The 21,258-nt window shown below is 40.9% G+C and overlaps 1 protein-coding gene across 1 annotated transcript in view; it reads right to left on the bottom strand.

Moving 5' to 3' along the window:
* Positions 1–12,068: 12,068 nt before the first annotated feature.
* Positions 12,069–21,258, bottom strand: part of ELOVL4 (ELOVL fatty acid elongase 4) — a 38,677-nt gene continuing 29,487 nt past the window's right edge. The window contains exons 4-6 of the mRNA XM_051616001.1: positions 19,776–19,947; positions 17,479–17,606; positions 12,069–16,984 (exon numbers count right to left, since the gene is read on the bottom strand). Coding sequence (XP_051471961.1) covers positions 16,709–16,984; positions 17,479–17,606; positions 19,776–19,947 — 576 coding nt within the window. The 3' untranslated portion in view covers positions 12,069–16,708. The remainder of the gene's footprint in view (positions 16,985–17,478; positions 17,607–19,775; positions 19,948–21,258) is intronic.

The following is a 21,258-nucleotide window of genomic DNA, read 5'->3' as shown; positions in this document are numbered from 1 at the left end:
AGCACATAGAAAGGTAGGTGAAAGTATTAAAAAGATGCAAGGGTGGGGTCCAGGATGAGATACAAGATGTAACTCCATTTCATTATTGAAAAAAAATCAGGTTTTTTTGTAAAAAATTGTTTCCTGAAATAAAAATCTCCAGGAAGAACTGTTTTTTTAGTTTTATATTCCCTAATCCAATGATTTTCCAATGGCTTTGAAGCTTTTCCATAGATGCCAGGCTGCAGTGCTACTGCCCAAGGATGTTCCAAATCCCTCGATGATGTACATTTTGTTGCCTTCTCTGTTATGAACAACCTGTGCTCAGAAGCTGCTGTTTGAAAGTGATGAGTCACCTCAGTTTACTAGTAATACATTCCAAACCTGCATCATTTCTGGCTGTGTTATTGCCTGGGCTCTGAGACACCCATCAGACAGAGCAGAGCTGCAGGAAGAAGTTAACCAGGATCAGCAACCCTTAAAGTGTTTTTCTGACACACCAGCCCACACAGTGTGCACAGCCTTCGCTTTTCAGACACGTTCTGTGAGTGTCCATCTACCATGGAGGAGGCTTGTGCAGCTTCTACAGAGTTGGTGAGTCCATGGGCTTGGCTTTGGGAGTTTAGAGGTGCATAACACAGGATTCTGTTTACCCCTTTCACTTACTCAACAAGCTTCAGAGAGTTTCCTGTGGCATTGGAAAACAGGGTGTAATTGGGGTTGCATGGCAAGGTTTTGGTAGCAGGGGGACTACAGAGACGGCTTCTGTGAGAAGATGCAAGAAGCTGCTCTCATGTCTGAAAGATCCTATTCCAGCTGGCTCCAAGATGGACCTGCTGCTGGCCAAGGCCAAGACCATCAGTGACAGTGGTAGCACCTCTGGGATAACATACTTAAGAAGTGGAAAAAACTGCTGTGCAACAGGAGTGAGACAGGGGTGAGAACATGTGAGAGCAACAACTCTGCAGACACCAAGATCAGTGAAGAAGGAGGGGGAGGAGATGGTCCAGGCACAGGAACAGGGATTCCCCTGCAGCCCATGATGAAGACCATGGTGAGGCAGGCTGTCCCCCTGTAGTCCATGGAGATCCAAGGTGGAGCAGGTATCCACCTGCAGCTCATGGAGGACCCCATGCCAGAGCGGGTGGATGCCTGAAGGAGCTTGTTACCCTGTGGGCAGCCCATGTTGGAGCCCAGGCAGAACCTGTGGCCCTGAGGAGAGAGGAGTCCATGCTGGAGCAGGTTTGCTGGTAGGACTTGTGACCCCATGGAGGATGCACATTGGAGCAATTTGTGAAGAAGTCAAGCACGTGGGAAGGACTCACACTGGAGAAGTGAATGGAGGACTGTCTCCCACAGGAGGGACCCTATGCTGGAGCAGGGGAAGAGTGTGAGGCAGAAGGAGAAGTAGAGACATGTGATGAACTGACCACAATCCCTGTTCCCTGTCCCTCTAAGACACTGAGGGGGAGGAGGAAGAGACAATCTGAAGTGATATTGAGTCCAGGAAGGAGGGACAAGTGGAAGGAAAGTATTTTTAGATTTGCTCTTATTTCTCATTACCTACTCTGGTATTAATTGGCAATAAATTATTTCCCCAAGTCTAGTCTGTTTTGTCCATGACGGCAATTTGTCTCCCCGTCCTTGTCTCAACCCATGAGCCTTTTCTTATTTTCTCTCCTCTGTCCAGATGAGGAAGGAGAATGACAGAGAGGCTGTAGTGGGCACCTGGTGCCCAGCCAGGGTCAACCCAGCACACAGGGATGTTCCAGCTCGAGCCCTGAAGAGTCAGTATTTTTCACAGAGCAAGCACAAGTGTTTATTTCCTCATGTTTTCAAGCAACAAACAGGTACAGCAAAAGACAAATTGGCTTAGCCAGCACTTCAAAGGGTGTGAACTTGCACCCACAGTAATTTCAACGCAATACCTGCTGACTTCCCCCTTGCCAAAGGCTGCTCCAGTGATTCATGTGCTCATCTACTGATGTTCCCAGCTTCTTAAACCACATCACTTCCTGTCTTGGACCCAAAATTTTTGAAATGGTTTTTAAATGGTGTTAATGTAGCCTTCTTTTAACCAAGAAGGTGTTCCTGGCCTGTGCCCTGAGAGGCAGGGCTGGCAACAGGAAATCACAGAGTCACAGAGTGGTCGGGGTTGGAAGGGACCTCAAAAAATCATCTTGTCCAGCCCTCTTGCCAGAGCAGAATCACTTAGAGCAGGTCACTCAGGAACACATCCACATGGGTTTTGAAGGTCTCCAGAGAAGGAGACTCCACAGCCTCTCCAGGCAGCCTGTTCCAGTGCTCTGTTACTCTCTCACAGTAAAAACGTTTTTCCTTATGTTTAGCTTGTACATCCTGTGCTCCAGCTTGCCCCCTGTCCTATCATTGGACACTGCTGAAAAGAAACTGGACAGTCCTCATGACACCTGCCCTTTTAGCTATTTATAAGCCTGACTGCCCTCATGCTTGCTTTTCCCTGCAGCTGCTCCCTGCAAAGGGATGGAGCCATGTCCTTCCTCCCCATGGGTGAGAGCAGTGACATGGAGCCACTGAGAACACTTTGGCTCTCCCCAGCAAGGACTGCCTTGCCCTTTTTTCATCAGGCTACAAACTGATAATGCTGATGTGCAGTTAGGCTGCAAAGTTACAATGCTGACCCAAATGGAAAGCCAGGCCACATGGACACCTCCTCTCCCTGCTTCATTGCTGGGTGGAGGAACACCGAGGGCTGCAGGAACATTGTGCTTCCCTCCCCTTTAATGAGCGGGATCCCTGTGCCAGCCCAGCCACTCACCATTTCAAAGAACATCCAAAATCTTTCCTAAAAAGCACTACTTTTTAAGTGGAACAAGGAGCTCTGCATCTCTCCAGCCTCACAGGGGGCCAGCACAGTGGGTGGGCACCACACTCAGCAAGGCTTTCCCAGTGCCTCTGGTGACTGATCCACCTTGCCAAGCAGCTCTTCTGGTTACGTTACTTTCAGATCCTTAATCCTTTTTCTCTCCCTTTCCAGAAGTGATAACTTTTCTGTTTGCACCTCCATTGCATCACCACCCCCTTCTACAGCTGCCCTGTACTTGTTTGCCTAACAGCATGTAATTAATCAGCTCAGGTTTGTAATAAAATATGACGCCCATTTAATAGCCTGAGTCACTGGTGGAGCCAAGCAGAATTAGGTGATGGGAAGGATGGCAGGGGAGATAAGGCAGGCCTGCCTTGCACAGCCAGGGCTCTGCAGCAGCAGCATAGGCAACACCAAGACCAAACCTGCTCGTGTTTCCTCGTTGCTTGGTGATGTTTTGGCACATTTTCCTGCCTTACCCAGCGCTTCTGCGGCGGGAGCCAGATTGGTCAATCCTTTCCATAAGCGATGGGCACAAACAGAGGGTTTGGCTGGGAACTGGGAAACAAACAGAACGGGTGGAGCAGAGAGGTGACTTCCACCCTCATGGGGACACCTGCCCTTCTCGGGATGAGGGGAAGGACCCCACTTGAGGAGATGTGCCTTTCAGGGAAAGCTACCAGCCTCGTCCCCAAGCTGTTGCCGGCATTTCAAACGTTGGGCTGATTTATCTTCGTAGCATTTTTTTTTGTTGCCAGCTGTAGTACAACCACATCATTAGTCTTCATTCATTGGTAAAATACACATGTAAAACCCCTGGTAAAACCAGCTGATCACCAGCAATGTGCTTTATGAGCTCTGGAGTCATGAAACAAAGCAGTTCTGTGGCATTATAAAAAAAAATCTCCCTCCTGTGGCTCAGAGGGTGCAGGAGCTAATGACGAGCTGCCCTGATGTGGCTGACAAAGGTGTCAGGGCTTGCACACGAACAGCTGAACTGAGGTAGCAGGGACTGCTTCTTAGTAGCACCAGGAAGGTGTTGGGGGCTTGTACAATTTCCTTTGCAAGAGCTGCAGAAAAAAAAATGCAACAGCAGATTAGTTTCATTTTAACCTCAGAAATACAGAAAACAGCCTGTATAGACTTGACAGAAGAGATAACACATGCACCTGATGGAACAGAAAGATTGACAGAAGTGAAAAGTGCAACATCCAAATTTCAGTAATGGAGGTGCTGGCATGTGTATCCAGACACACACAGCAAAGTAAACACTTTTTGATTTTATGGTTGTGTCAGAAGCTTTTCAAGCAGAGTAATTTTAGTTTTGCTTCATGCAATTATGAATATTTTCATATGCCTGCTTTTCAGCTGTGTGTTAGAAAGGGCTTATCTTGAAAACTTTAATGATGTAAGCTAATTACATCCCAGCTTAAAAAGAGTCTATTAATGAACAAGATAGTGGGATACGGCATTTGCTTTCAGTGAAATTCCTGTTTAATGCTGTGCAAACTAATTGGGTCTTTTATCCCAGACCAGAAACTGCAGAAGTTGTGGAGGTGCAAATCACGCATTGCAGCATATTCATTGCATGAGAAGATTCAGGCTGCTCTGGGAATGGGCAGGAGACCAAAAGCTCTGCCAGTTCTTGGTGTTCCTCCATGCTGCCCTGCCCAGGGAGGCAGCAGTGGCTGGGGGACCTTCTTTCCAGTCCCTCCATGTGACGTGTCCCATAGGGAGCTTGCAGAGGCAGCAGCAGCCTGCCGTGGCTGCTGAAGGAACAGGATCAAAGGGGAGAGTCATCACTACCCAAGTTCTTGCAAGTCTTGTTTCTCATTGTTTACCAGGTATTCCAACCACTTTGTGAATGCCTTTTTCTTTTTCTTTTTCTTTTTTTTCTTTTTTTAATTGGGAAAAAATATTAACAAAGAGCTAGAACTACCACATGCTACCTACCTCACTTTTTATTGTTGAACAAAGAATCACCTCGCTTTATAGTCCTGCCAAGAGGGATAACGCTATTGTTAGGGCATGACACCACACTGCAGGAAGGGTGTCTGCTCAAAACTTGTTCAGTCCACTCTCATCCTTGCCTGTAGCTCCTGGAAAACATACAAACCTCCTGTAGTTAAACAGCATAGTAGCCATTCCAGATAAACTATAGAGCTTCTCTTTTGGTTTCCTTTCCCCGTTACGGAAAATAAATACCCTAAAGCCAAACACCTGAGAGTGGTCTTTTTCTGATGTTGAGAATCTCCAGAGAGAGCAGCTTTTGCTTTTGGTGCTGGGTGGACACCAGAAAAGCCACTTTAAGATCGCCCACCAGTTAATTTGTTTAAAGGCAAGGAGGTGGAGCTGCAGAAACGCCCCACCTAGCAATGCCAGAACATTATACAGCTCTTCCTTAAAAAACATCAGCAGTTAGGAAAGGCTCCCAGTTTTCATAAGGAAACACTTCAGTGAGATATGTCATCAAGCTGGCTGTGCCTTCACCACCACTCACCTGCACCAGATTATACTGCGTATGAATGGATAAGAGCTTGCAGGTTGTGCAAAACCTGCTAAATCCAAGTGTCAACTAGAAAATGTTCCACAATGAATGCAGTTTGCAGCTATAGGAATTTTCACCTTTCCCACTAAATTGCAACCAGCAGGAACTCAGCACCTGATATTTTAACTTATTTACTTATTTAAGTTGCTGTTCAGGCATAGAATCATAGAATATATTGGGTTGGAAGAGACATCTAAGGTCATCTAGTCCAACCTCCCTACAACAAGCAGGGACATTTCCAACTAGACCAGATTGCTCAGAGCCCCATCAAGCCTGACCTTAAATTTCTCCAGGGATGGGGCCTCCACCACCTCTCTAGGCAACCCGCTCCAGTGATCCACCAACATCACATTAAATAACTTCTCCTTAATGTCCAACCTAAATCTATCCTTCTCTAGCTTGAAACCATTACCTCTTGTCCTATCGCTACATGCCCTTGTGAACAGGTCTTCCCCAGCCTTCTTGTAGGCCCCTTTCAGCTATTGGAAGGTTGCTAGAAGGTTCCTCCAGAGTCTTCTTTTCTTCAGGCTGAGCAACCCTGACTCCCTCACCCTGTCTTCACAAGAGAGGTGCTCCAGTCCTCTGATCATTTTTGTTGCCCTCCTCTGGAAACACTCCAACAGGTCCACATCCTTCTTGTATTGAGAGCACCAGAGCTGGACACAGTACTCCAGGTGAGGTCTCACCAGGGCAGAGTAGAGGGGCAGAATCACCTCTCTCACCTTGCTGGCCACACTTCTTTTGATGCACAGCCCAGGATGCAGCTGGCCTTCTGGGCTGCAATTACACACCAGTGGCTCGTGTCCAGCTTTATGATCCACTAGTACCCCCAGGTCTTCTTTCACAGAGCTGCTCTCCAGCATGTCTTCCCCCAGCCTGTATTCCTATCTCTGGTTGCCCCGGCCCAGGTGCAGGATCCTGCACTTGGCCTTGTTGAACATCATGAAGTTCACCTGGGCCCACTTCTCCAGCTTGTCCAAATCTAGTAAGTCCTCAAAGGTAAACCAGTCCCAAGGAAAAGGAATGACCAGTGATGGGAATGCTGGAATTTTAAAAGGACATCATAGTCAAACATTCCTATGATTTCTATTTCTTTCACTTCCACAGGACAGCAGGGCCACCCTACTGGGTGTGTATGGATTCCTCCTTGCTAACCTAAAATGCTGCTTCTGGCTCAAGTGTTTAGACTGTATTATAGTGGCTTAAAAAAGAAATCAAGAAATATAATTAGCCCACCTGCCATTGCCAATGGACCGTATCATTAATCCCTTTTCCATAGCATTCCTCACAACCATAATGGCTATTTTATCTAAGCAGTAAACAGGTTCCAGCTGGTGCTTTAAAACCTGATTCTGATTTTCTTAAAATAAATAGTATTAGTAAGCAATAATGAGGGCATTTCTTAATTTGGTTGCTTCTGCTACTAAAATAGCAGGGGGCACAAGAAGAACAGCACATAATAATCTGAGTGAGGTTCCTTCCAGGATTTTTCTTTTTTACTTTATTTCTCAATGCTGAAGAAAGAGAAGACAAAAGTTGTATTGAATATAATGACTAAAAAAAAAAAAATTTTTTTCTTTAAACCAAGGATTTAGGACACAAAAAAGCTGTTGTGTTTTTTTTTCTGAATGTTTGGTTCCCAAACATAGCTTTTACAGCTAATAATGGAGCTTATTGTTATATTCCAGCCTACCCACGGTGCTGGAAAAAAGCTGTTGACTATCTGCTTTCTGGCAGATTATGGATTTTAAAAAATTACAATTCAGATATTATAGTAATATTAATACAGGATGATATAACTGATCATGATATTATTATTAATAATTATAATGACTAGAATATATATCATATAATACACTGCTCACCAGGTGATAACTATGTTGATAGCTAATCCTGGTGTCCAGCACCATGTTTACAAAGGGAGTTTTACTTGGTGACAAAGGCACCATTAAGGGTTCTGTGTCTCTTTTAACAAACAAAAAAAAAGAACCTCATTGCCTCGAGAGGCTATGCGGCCAAAACTGCTACACCATAATTTTAAATGGAGAACAGAGCCCAGAATCACTTGTCCAGCTAAAACAACACACTGTTTTCAATATCCTTGCAATTCAAAAGCAACCAAACCACTAACACCTCGTGTCTCTGTTTGTAACCCAGCATATGTTTCTACCTCTAATCAAAAACATGCATCAAGATATGAAGAAAATACCAATAATATTTTGGTCTGACTGAGGTCTGAGTAAGTCTGACCTACAGAGGCTCTAGTCAGTTGTTAAAATTCCAAACAAAACAGATTACAGACAAGGAAATTAATTCCTTCTATTGTAGTCATCACCTCCCAGAGTTGCTGAGCAGCCATCTTCTAATTCCATTAGAATGGAAACCACTGAGAGCCCAGCACTGCTGCCAGGTAAAAGGACAAGAGCCTCACGAAGTCCAAGACTTAAGGCCTTAAAAGAATAAGAAATTTCCTCAGAGGGATGCCAAAAATGAGTTGAACCATACTTTCGCAAGGTAACATGTGAGTCTAAGTATGAAAAAACACAACAGGCTTAATTTCGAATTCAAACTGTCATCCTAGTGGGTCAATTCAACGGATTTCAGCAGATCACTACCTCTATGGCTTTTAATGGGCTTCCAACAAGGCCTTCCAGATCCAAGGAATTTATAAACCTGTGGGGCAGACAACTTCTGCTGACTGCTTATCATTATGGTACTACAGGCATATTCTGTAGTACCGGTGCCACCAGAGGCATTCAAGAGAGTTTGAGCTACAAATGTTGCACATACAATATCGTATCTGAATGATATCTTATCAAAACCATATTTAATAAAGTATCAGAAATCAGGGAAAAAAACCTTATTCCCATGCACTTGTCTGCAGCACAAAGCAGGCTTTTTCTCAATAAGGAATCTGCCACAGCCACCACTGCTTAAACTTAAAATACATTACCACTTCTAGTGCTTATTGAAATTGCTATACCTTAATTGTAAAGACTTAAAAAAAATCTAAATAGAAAACAGTTGAAGTTTTTGGTACTTCTTTTTCTATTATTCTCTGAATGTCACAGTATGCAATGTGAGGTCTAGACAGTAAGTGAGCTCTAATAAATTCTGTTAGCATCACAGTGTCCTTAGCTAGTGAAAATCTTCACTGAAGGAAGTTTCGCCTAAAGAGGATCAAAAAGTCAGGATGAGAATTTTTACCTGTGCAAGAAAATATTTGTACTAGTTACCTGACTTAGAAATAAAAAACGAAAGTCAGATTTATATGCAAATCCATTTTTTATTAAACTCTGATCACAGAGGAGAATAGCTCAGTATAAAATCTCTAACAAAGTGATTTTATAGCGCAGTGAATTCTCCGTCTCTCGCAGCCATAAGCTCTGGTTATGAGGGCACAACACACCTTCGTACCACGAAATACAAAACTGGAGTTTGTCCTTGGAGCCCTGGATTTATTAAGCAGGAAGACAAAATGTAATAAATGCTGGTTTTTTTTCTAGGTTATCCAGAACACCCACTTCTGTAGTGATGCATTGAGACCATTATATGCAAAGCATTGTTACTGTTCATCAGACTGTGGCTACTCTTCAGCATTTCAGACCATAAGATAAGTCACTTCAAATGACCCAGTGACAAAGTACAGCAGTAAATTATTGCCTGAACACAGATAGCAATCTTTGTCCAAGGAGCTACCCTAGCAGAGCAGAAAGGCATGCACAGTGGTTAAAGACAGCAAAGGGGAAAATATGGGCAGTTTTCAGTAAAAAACTAGCTACTACGTAAAGCCTTACTTTCTGAAGGAACCCTAAAAGCTTGTGGGTTTTTATTCTGTTTAACTGGAGTATTTCCAGCTCATTTGGTTTATGTCAAGCAATTAAGAAGGACTGAAAGGCATGTGAGGTTCTCTTCGAGTACAAAGTCCAGAGGCACATTTTATTCAAACTCTGTACCTCGAGCTGTCAGCAGAAAGTGCGTAAATACCCCCTGCCAAGTTTAGCCATTTCAGAGTAGCCAGAACTGCAAAAAAAAAAAATCCTCCTTGGCCCAATGACATCTCCTGCCCCTTCTGCCAAATGTGTGGAAACCAGGTCAGATATCAAATCCCAGCTGAATCTGCTGGGAGAGAATCTACTGTCTGGTAAAGGAAATTAATAATGGTGTGGATGGACCCAAATTGCAGTTCCCTGTGCCCAAAGCATGACTTGAGGCAAAGCCAGTGTACTAAGTGATGCCATGGACTTGAAACCCTTGACTGTACAACACGCCTGAGTCCATTTTAACATTTTATCCACTTACAACTACTACAAGATCTTTCTATGAAGTACATCCCACTCCAGAGTAATTCAGTAAGCAAGCACCTGACCTGAAGACACATTTACAAGAAAAACCAACAAAGAATAGGAGCACTACAAAATAGGCTTTTAGCAGTTATATAGTGATTTTCACCTTCACAGATTTTTGTTATTGCAAGAATCTCCTCAGAAGCTGTGATGAAGATTATGAATTAGACAATAAAGAGTAAATACTAATTGCGAATCCTGCCAGTGCAGGACTGCGACACTTGTCATTACTTCCACTACAAGCATTTGTGGTTAGATAAATAGCTCTCTTTATTGTAATTTAAGACAGAGCAATTTTAAAGTTCTTCATAATGTACTTATGTGCAAAGTACACCACTTGTATACTGTTACAGCATCTATAAATAATAAATACACTGCAGTAACAGTTACAGTCATTTAACTGCTGCAACACCTAAAGGCAAGGCCAAAACTACAGGAGCAGCCAGTCCATGTTCTCTAGCTTTTGGCCCAAGTTATTTATTGTATTTCTCTAGTTTTCTCTCATAAACATACTCCAAAAGACACCAGCATAAAGGTGGCTTTCTCATGAAAGAAATCAAGACAATACCACTGCAAGAATAAGTTCTCAAACTAACGATAAGGACAGACAACATTTATCTTTGACTCATTTCAAGAACCAAACATTTATTCTCATTTAGCGGACTAAAACCTACCTGATAGTGGTTTGACAGAGAGCAGTGACATCATAAGAACTCCTATCAATTCCCACATATTGAATCAAACTGCAAATAGCTATTTCCCCCTCAAAGCTGTACTGACTGCACAGTGGTCCGGCAGAAACTACTGGCACTGTTTTAATACTATCAGGCCAGTGTGCACGACTCAGGGCCTGGACACCAGGCACTGTGCAGATTGCAAGAGCAGCAATCTTGCCCATGAAGAAGGGTATCTGTAATGAAGTCAAATGCGACATCACTGGTGCATCAGGCAATCGATGGAAAAGTCTGTGCACATTCACAGGGCTACCTAGAATTCTCCAGCATAAAAAGACACTGAAAGGCACTAGTCCATAGCAAGAAAGTACTGCCCTCAAAACTGTTTTTGAGTACATGCTTCATTTGCGGCTAAGACGACAGTGTGTGTTCACCCGCTGCCTTGTGGTAATTCCAGTGCTTTGAGCTGAGCAAGGACACAGGCAGTAAAACCCTTCCCCCAGTTCCAATTTCCTGGATGTTAAAGAAGCGAGTGACACAAAGAAATGCAAACATGAAAGCCAAAGGATGCAGTCTATTCTACCCAATCATGTGATGAATCTAACTTGATTACATATGTTTATTTTTAATTGCTGGTGGGGAATAAGTATTGTGGAAAAGGTGGCTGGACAGAGTACCTACCACCTGCATATGTTAATTATCTAAGGGACAAATCCTGCTCTGAACACTTGGTGTATCTTCTGATTTCAGGGAGGATGGAAGCAATGAATTGGAGCACCAGCTGAAAATCAGGCAAGAGATAATGGACGACACCATATTTTGCTATGACGGCAGACTTGATTCTCAGCTTCCTGACACCCGGAGTAGCTATTTGCATTCGGGTGCTAGGAGTGCAACATGTGTGCAACTCAGTGTTATAAGGTTAATTACAGAGCTCATACTTTGTGGAGTTGCTACAAAGGAACTTACCATATGCAGCAACGTGTAATCAATAATTACACCTGTTGCCAAGAGTGCCCCAGATTCTCTGAGAGGAGACATCACATTAACACAAAGCAGTGTCCAGCAAAAACTAAACCACATGGCTAGTTGTAATCCCCATTGTTAGTATTCCAAGACCAAACAATCTGGACCCTTGAATACAGCATGAAGATTCTCTTATCACCATCTTCTCAAAAAAGATTGGTTGAGAAGTTTTCTTAGCTAGAATCACTACTCTGAGGCACTATATCCACTTCTCGCTTTGCTGATCCTTCCCTCCCTCTCCTACGTATCCAAGGCACAAGCCATCCTGGGAGAGAAGCAAAAGCCAACTCCATCTGACACATCAGTTTCTCTCAGCCTTAAGATGATTTTTGGACCAAATGTGATGCCAATACATGTGCTGCACAGGCAGAATATATTCAAGGAGCGGACATACTATTTTCAGTCAGATCCCTAAGGGTGACTTCAAAGCCACAGGAATATCATTTTGGGGCAATCTCAAAAATTATAAAGTCTCCTAAACCTTAAAATGGGAGGATGTGCCACAAAGAATGTTACTGTTGAGCTTCTGGGCTACAAACCAGACTACACCAGCACAACCTGTGCAAAACTGTAAAATCAGAAAGCACCTTGAAGCAAGATGAGACACAGAAGAACACTCTATGGAATGCATAAACCAAACTCAAACAGCATGAAAAAAGTATTTTTTATTTTTATTGTTTACAAAAGCATGAACAACCTTACGCAAAAGCAGCATCCTGAACCAGACGTTTCCCTCATCCTCTTGGGACGTTGGCAAAAAGCAGGTATTTCACTGTTCTTTAGGGTTAAACGTACTCTGCTGAGGTAAACAGGGAACACCTCACTGATTCCCACAGAGCTCTGACTGCTTCCATTAGCAAAGGGGGCCAGCTCATCAGACCACAACACAGTGAGATGTTATATGGGTGGCTTGCTCTAGGTGCCAATTGGCTTAGCCTGCTTCTAACCAAGACAAATACACCATTCAGATAATTAATAAACTCCCCATTCTCTTCAATTTTAACTGATATAGATCTGATTTTAAATACTTGTTTAAACATTATGACTTTCATCCCACACTAATGTCACAAAAGCTTTAACTTCAGGCACCATGAACAATTTTACTCAAGTTTTTTTAGAGACAGCAGGTGGACTCATGAGCTGTTTTGCAAGCAAGACCTTTCAGCACAACAGCTATTTACTCCTTTCTTACCTGCCTCCCCAGCCCATGGAGGTCAAGTTATCACTCTGAAGAAACCTGCTCTAAGGTTAACCTGAAAAAAATGTGCAGCATTTTTACTTTGCCTTCATCTTCTCCTGATCTGGAGCTGGAAGAAGTTAATGATCACATAATCAAACAGGGCATACTTTGAACCTTAAGAAAAATATTTATTTATTTCAAAAGTATTTTGTTAAACAGAGAATTTGACTGCAATGACTTCACAAAGACCTGGAGCAAATTACTCCTACTGGTTCCTAGAATGATCCCTACTATAAAACAACATAATTCCTCAGCTCCTCTGAGCTGAGGTTCCTCCCCTCAAATCTACAACTGAAGCCTCAGAATATTTATTACACTGGGAGAAATGGCTCTGGCTTGTCTGCCACCATATGTCTAAAATGACTGACAAATACTATTTACGTCTGCAAGACAGATACTGGATCTGTGGATCAATGAAAACTACTTCATTTTACTCCTCAAGCTGTAATAGCTGTTCTAAAATAGCTCGTGCCAACTTCACATTAAAGAAATATAATTCAATTCAAACACTGAAAGAACCTGATAAGAACCCATATGTATATACACTGTATGTGTACACATATATATACACACACATATGTAGATAATTTGTATTTATTTTACACTGACAAAGTGCTAAAAGAATCAAACAACTGTCAGTGCTAGAGATGAGGCTAAATGAAATAGTATCGCTTATATGGCATCAAATAATTAGAGACTCTGGTCCAAGAGCTTCAGAATTGTTAGCAAAAAAAACCAACAACAACAAACCCAAACAAACAAAACTTTCATTGGTAAAAAAGGAAAAGTTCCAAAGGGTTTGAATTTAACTTTCAAATAATTTGTAAGTATTTATTAAAAAAAAACAAACACCACCAAAAACAAAAACCAAAAGCAACATGCAAAGTAGATTTTATCATTTAAATTTCAGTTGTGTATAGCAAGAACACACATTTATACAGAAATTCTATTACTTCCATGGCAAAATTCTGAGGTGCCGAGGACTCAATGATGACTTTAATGAATCTGGCAGTATCTCACATGTGCATCATTGCCTCAAATTTTGAAAAAGAAAATGCTGTACAACTTCAGCCCTGTATCCTGTGAGTCTGGCTGCATAGTCAAAAACAGAAGTATTGCACTCAAGACCATGCTTACAAAAATGCACATTTAATAAGGCCATTAGAGTCAAGATCATAATGGGACTCAAGTCACATGAATGATCAAATGTATCATAAACAGACCTAGGAAAGCCATATTGCAGAAGATGGACTCAAAAGAGCAGTGTTCCAGCAATTTGATAACTCATTATTTTCCCCATGAACTGCCAAACTCTCAAACTACTGTTATCTACCCACAGTGCCAGACAACGTGTGTATGTATGCATACACTCTGGCAAATGGGTCGTTTCATTTTTTTCTTAAGTTACCAAGTGCCCCAGAGTTTGAAGGTAGGATTCTACTCAAGTTCTGCCAATAAGGTTCAAGTTGTCACCAACTTTAAGCAGCTTCCATGCATGATGAGGGGAGAGAAAATTTGACTTTTGAGTTATTTAAATATTTGTCAACATGCAAGACATAATTCTTACTTTACAAAATGTAGCAAAGACACAATTGAACCTGTAATGGAATACTTTTTAGTATGCTCTTGCAGAGCTAGATCACATGAAGATTATCAGCTTATCAGACCTGGCTTACCAAGAGAAAGACAGAGCGAACAACCAATCCAACACAGTACAAGGAATGATACAGATTTACAGGTTAGCTGCCCACTTCCTATGGCAAATAGAAAGAAGCTACCCTTTAATCAAACTCGGGTAAGCTACTTTGAGTTTACAGTAGGGTAAGTGTATTCTCACTAGCCACGACCTTGGAGTAGCAGGTGTGCTGTAAATCTGTGAGCCTGCCATGTAGTTATTTGCTCCATAGTCAGCCCAAAGTTACCCACCCAGCCAGCATTTTGGCTTGGTTAAGGGTAGTGGCATTTGTCCATGATGGAAGGGTAGACCCCTATCCCTCTTCCCCATGCCACACTACATAAATACATAGAGTTATGCAGATATAAAAAGCATCAAACCAAGGCTGGAAGAGTCACAAGACACAGCAAATAGGAAACGTAATGGTCACATGAATTGCAGTTCAGCAGAGACATCCTTTCACAATCCTATATTCTGCCATAAAATCCACAGTGGTGTATTTTGGTGGTGATTATGTATTAATTACCTTCTAGCTGAATAAACTCCAGCATTAGGAATTATTTCTGAATATTACAGACTACATCCAACACTTTTTTTTTCCTAGGACCTCTTTTTTGGGTTTAGACTGTTTTTAGTATAGAGACAACAGACAAACCTGATATACAGAAGATGCATCCTGTTTGTTTGCATATTACAAACTGACAAATGGATAATCAAGAAGCAAACCTATTAAAGGTGTCACATACTTTACACCTACAGCTCCATGTACTTTTTTTCCTGCAACAATTGTGTCACTTGCTGGATGGAAGTTTGTCACTAACTACAAATATGTTTTTGACCAGAGCAGGGAGGAATGCATTTGGACAGCAACAATGCAGCTCTTGCACTGGTGACCAGGTAACATGGGAGTTCAGGATATGGTTTCTAATTCCACCCCTGTCCTATACTCATTGCAGGCTGAGCAGCTCAAAACATCTCTCTTAGCAATCACATTACTTAGAAGGAGAATAACTCTTTCCATATCTTCTTCACAAAAGGAGCAGTAAGAAGTCTGTTAACGTATCAGATGAGAAGCTGTCTAAAAGGCTTCTACATATTTTAGCAGTTTTGACTAAAAATGATCAGCAGAATCACTTCGTCAATTAGGTTGAAAAGAACCAAGAATATTTTGGGAATGTAGTTTCAGAAGCCCATCTCTGGCCATCACATTAAAATGGTGGCCTGAATACTAGCAATCCTTTGTCTCCGAGTGTCTAAACAAATAGAGTTTTAATGTGCATCAGGCAGCAGCAGCATTTTCAACATTTTATGCTTCCTGTATTTATTATTTTTTAACCAAATTCTCTTTCCCAATAAACTGTCTTGTAGTTAGCATGACTACCCACACATGCAGCATTTCTAAATGGAATTACATATTGTTGTTTCCTCTCCACCATGATATGACCTTACCATTTTCAGTCTCAGTCAGCACCACAGGTTTAATGCAAGTCATGGACAGCAGGCAGCGAACCTGCTTTTACTTCTTGCTTCAAACAATGTATTGTTTCATATTTATATATTCTTAAAATGTTTTCTTCACTTAGCTATACTAAAAGTACCGCTCCAAAGTATAAGTTTACATTGGAAAAGGTTATTGATGACTTAACCAAAAAAATACCACCAAAAATCCCTTTTAGTCCCACAGGAAATACTTTTTTCTCTCAAATTAGTTAACGTGCATTTATATTAGAGGACTCCATATTTCAGAAACCAGTTATTTAATGCTCAATATTATTTTCAGCAGATGAAGAGGTAGGTATATTTCAACATAAGAAAAAAAAAAACCACAAGTGTAACAGACATTCAATTAAATCAAGTAATGTCTGAGAAGTCAAACACTGTTCTGACAGCACATAAACATAATGTGTCTGAAGATACTCTCCAAGGAGGACAAGAAAAGTTGAGCATTCTGATTAGATAATACATCATAATTTGAAATTTAATAATTTTCTGGAAAGAAAACACAAGTATCCAAATGCTATTTCCTTCCCCTCCCTCCCCCAGAGAAATGTGGGTGCCAATAAAACTGCCTGTATCAATGGCATTATTAACTTCTGGACTGCTAAACATGGAATCAACTGCAATTTGTCCTTACATTCACCAACACCAGCAGTCTACAAGTTTACACAGAGACCATATGCATGATAATTACATAATTACAATAGAAATTCAACTTTAGTGTTGTTCTTAAAACAATCTTCATAAATAATGAAAATACCTGTGTTCTAGCTCTTCAGTAACCTAAGGTTAATTGGTACAGATAGTGTTTTTTTCTTCCTTTTATAGACCAAACTGGAGGTTCCTCACTGCCAACAATGGTTAAGGCCTGGATCAAGTTACTCTCCTTTTGCTTTTCCCTTTTTCTGCTTTTTTCCATTTTCCACCACTGCATTATTTTCTGGTTTGCTTACTCCATTTGCAACAGCACCATTTGCTATTTTGCCATTCTTTATGGGTTCCTTGGGCAGCTTATAAGTCCGATAGTAGAAGTTACCAAACAAGAAAATGAAGGTGATAGCATAGAAAATGACACCCCAGTGCATCCATTTAGGGAAAGGACAATCAATATAAATAGAAAAGGCTGTGTGGCCAATAGTCACATGGAACTGCACCTGAAAGACAGAAAATATAGAATCAAGAAGGTCTCAATATGCTCTGTAGGCCTGACTGCACCTATATTTATTGATTAATTAATTATTAAAACTGCTACACTGGGGGGTGGTAGGGAAGCCGTATTTGGCTGTAACATCATACATGCATTCACTTGACCAGGTTAATAAAATTTATTACAGTACCTGGCACCAGTTTTCATATATAGAAAAATGAGAAGACATTAAGAGACCTGGATTTTCCCTGCCTTTTGAATAGGCTTTTGCAATTCAGTTGAAAAAAAAACCAAGTAAAATTAGACTTTTCTCACACAAATCTATGCTGCATATTTTTAAAGAAATGAATTAAGTATTTCCATCTCCAGGAAGTATTCTAACTTGAGCTGTATCAGACAGCTAAGAACTTTCAGAAGCAGTAGCATCTGTTCCAAAGCTCTGCAAATGCAAATCCACCCAGAGGCAATGCCTTCTGTGATAAAGGAAGGAATTTTACTTACCAATTGCAATATGGTCAAGTATCGTTTCCACCAAAGGTATTTCTGAAATTTTGGGCCACAGGCAGCTAATCCATAATACATGTACATAATGACATGAATAAATGCATTCATCTGAGCTCCAAAAAAAGCTGTCCAGAATAGAAGGGAAGATCGTCACGTTATTTTGAAAAAAGTCTCTTCTAGTATTTTTCATGAGACAGTAAAAATTATAAAGCACAGAATATGTCAGGCTTCCATCTTTTAAATAATTGACAGTATAGTACAGACCTGACTGCCAACTTGTACTGACACAAACAGCTGTTCATGCAAGTGGCATGTCACATCTTTCACAGAACTACTTGTGCAAAAGCATTTAGTAAGACTTTTGTTGAGCAGACATAAATGACATGGATTCCACATTTTAATTGCAATTGCTTTGCGAAAGGATTATTTAAAAGAAGTGTCTGACAATATGAAACATAAATTATCAGGTTCTCAACTCAAATCTTTTAAATTATAATTAAATGCACAAGGTTGACTTCTCAGCAAGAAATCAAGAAACTCATGTGGAAGTCTGATTAAAGAGGCCAAAAACATCATACAGAACAAAACTTCACTTGTGGTTTTAAGGTGTTTAAAGGCATTGCCAAGCAAGTTGGTCTAAATTGCTCAGCTTTCATTTCCCTGTTTGTGACTTAAAATATCCAGCATTCTTAAATATATAAATGTATAATATAGCTTTTTCTAGAATGATCCATGCTGGAAATAAAGATGACAGCTCTCAGTTGCAGCGAGAAAGATCTCTTTGCTCTGTCAAATTTGGAAGCCATTTAACAGAGACAAGATCTTGTTAAGGTATTTCTTACACTGCCAGAGAGGCTCAAAAAGGCTGTAAAGTGTAAGATCTGGGCAATACAGACAACAGCTGCTGACATCAAACAGTTCAGATGTCCATGTGGTCCAGACCCAGTTAGTTATAATAGGGTCTAGTTTATAACAGATCTGTCTATATAGGCAATGTGCTATCAACTAGAAAATGGAAGAACACAGACCTATCCACATTTATGCAGTAGCACTACATAAACGCAGAAGAACTGTTGCTTTTCCTTTTGCAGGGGCTAGAAATGAAGAGACAAAACTTGAAATACACTTGGAAATAGTGGCAACTGTTCTATTGAAACCTTCAAATGTTTAGCATGAAAAGTCTGAAGAGGCAACAAGAGAGAGGGCATTTCAAGATACCCAGGGACTTTCTAAGTAAGACTACAAGTAAACATTCAGTCACCAATAAACTTATTTTATGGGTGCAGTAGCCACTAAAGATCATGAAACATCTGGCTGAGTACCTGCATCCTGCAGATTACTTGGGAGAAATTCAAGGATAGTCACAAATACTAATTTAAAATCTTTCTTCTTTTGAATATAAGTAAGCACTCAGTACAAGGTATCTATGGTAAATGAGAGCATAAACCCCCCATGTACTAAGTATTGGTGTGGTTTGACAAAAAAACCCAAAATATTAGTTTGGTGTAGTGTTTACTGCATGTTATTTCAGGTGTCTTATGTCTATAAAGCACATTACAAAGAAGACAGCCTATTTTACCTGAACCATCAGCTCTGTAGAGCTTATAATTCGTGAGACACAGGGCAAAACAACAGAAACCAGGGTACAATGTAGGCAAGGGAGAATGTTCCAAGTACAATGGAATAAAATTATTTGACCAGGGCTTTAAAAAGGAATCAAGAAAAAAAAAGGCTCATAATGAATTATAGAATTGTGCCATTATGCATAGGTTTTAAAAGTTAACTGACAGATTCACTGGCTCACCATCAAGGGAAAGCTTCAGAATTTTATACACGCCTCTTTCTAAAGAAAGCAAGCAACCCCCAAACTCGGATACAATGCCAAAAAATAATCTCCATTAACTTCATCACATTTGCATACAGGTTGTGGCCTGTAATTAGATTTTGCAGTTCTCCACAGCTACAAAAATTTAAGTTAGGCAAGACATGTTAATCTTCCTGTTTCACACAGAAGGATAACTTTGAAGACAGAACTTCAGGATTCCAATTGATGCCCATGAGGAAAAAAAAAAGGTTTTGCAATTGATTAGATTATTGCCCTGTTATCTTTTCCTCCCCCACGTTTCCCACAGAGGAAAACTATATGCATTAAAGCTATTGCACTGCTTCAGTGCTATCTAAACAGCCTTGTATATTACAAAGTTAAGTCTCCAAAAACTTTTTTCCATTGCTCCCAAACAATAATAATTCTCCCTTGTGTCCAATCAAAAGGGTATTGGAGGAAGAGAACCCACCTTGTCCACCTGCAACCCACTTAATACCAATCCACCACAAGGTGAACATGGTGAAATGGTGATAGACATGAAGAAAACTAATTTGGTTAAATTTCTTCCTCAGGATGAAGAAAACTGTATCCAAATATTCAATTCCTTTAGAGACATAATACCACCATAAAGCAGCAGCTATCTGTAAGGAAAAAAAAAAAGACAAAACAAGTTTTAGTGATTTCAAGCTGAATGTAATTAAGTTCTCTCCACCTATCAGCTGCAAGAGAAGGATACCTCTTCCTTCCCCAAGTCCTGGTAAATTTTGAGGTGGAGACATGAAACATCTGACAGTATAAGAACAACAAAAACAATACTCCATCTATGCTGGACATGGAAATATTATTCTGAGTCTACTGCTCACAAATCACAACAGTGAAAAAGAGCCAATATAATTAAAAGCTTTGCCATGTCTGAACAGTTTACATAGGGAGTTAAACATAGGTAGTTGTATTTCAGTCTCTGTCCTAAGCTTTGCAGAAGACTAGCACAGGGCTTCCTGTGCTAAGGACATAGCACTTTGATGTGGTCAGAACAACAAGGCAGAAACATAACGATAAAATGTAATTGCAAAGGTTGAAACCTTATATAGAATTCTTCCAGTACCACAGGCATATGGGTGGGAAAATCACAAATCCCTCTTACAAACTAGGTGTGGTAGGGTACCCTCAGGTTCTTCTAGTCTGCTCAGCAACCCCCTCTGGAAAAGCAGCAATCCCTCAGTGGCTCTGTGTCATTCAGGGAATAGAAGAAATGAGACCATGGGAGCCACACAAGCTGCAGAGATCTAACCCATCTGCCCAATAGGGCCATGCTACACACCCAAATTTCTTTTTCTAATCCACCCATCACAGTGACTCTTGCCCAAGATGCAACATAAACATGACTTCCTCCTGAAATCAGGATTTTGTTTTATTGTTATAAAGCCCAGAAGCTCTGTGTAGCAATTTGCTAATACTAGGATATGGGGATATGGTGGTGGTGGGGATTCCCTTACAGATCCCAAAGCATAGCAACAAGTCTAGTTCCTGGCATGGTAAGTCATCTAGCTTGTTATGCAGGGATGGGATGAGAACATATCCCAGATGGTGACTCATACAGAGATAGAGAAGAAAAAAAGAAAAAAAGAAAAAAAGAAAAAGGAAAAAAAAAAAAGGGAAGTCGGAAATGGCACCACCAGCAAGGAGAGCAGACAATGCCACAACACACTTATTTGTCAGAAGTTCATCTGGTCTTTCAGGACTCATCTGATGGGAGATCAGAATTTCTAACCTTAACATGGTAAGAAATAATGCCTCCATCCCCTCAGGGCCCAAGGGGGACAGAAGAGAAAACTTAAGACAGCAGTAGCTTCCCCTCCCAAATACACACACCCAATTAGGCAAGCGAGATAAAAGAGAATCAGGAGAATGAGCAGTAGAAAGCAATGCTGCAGCCCTGCATGGTGTTTTCT

Source organism: Apus apus, chromosome 3 (assembly GCF_020740795.1).
Source record: "Apus apus isolate bApuApu2 chromosome 3, bApuApu2.pri.cur, whole genome shotgun sequence".
NCBI lineage: Eukaryota > Metazoa > Chordata > Aves > Apodiformes > Apodidae > Apus > Apus apus.
This window is presented reverse-complemented; position numbering and strand designations above follow the sequence as displayed.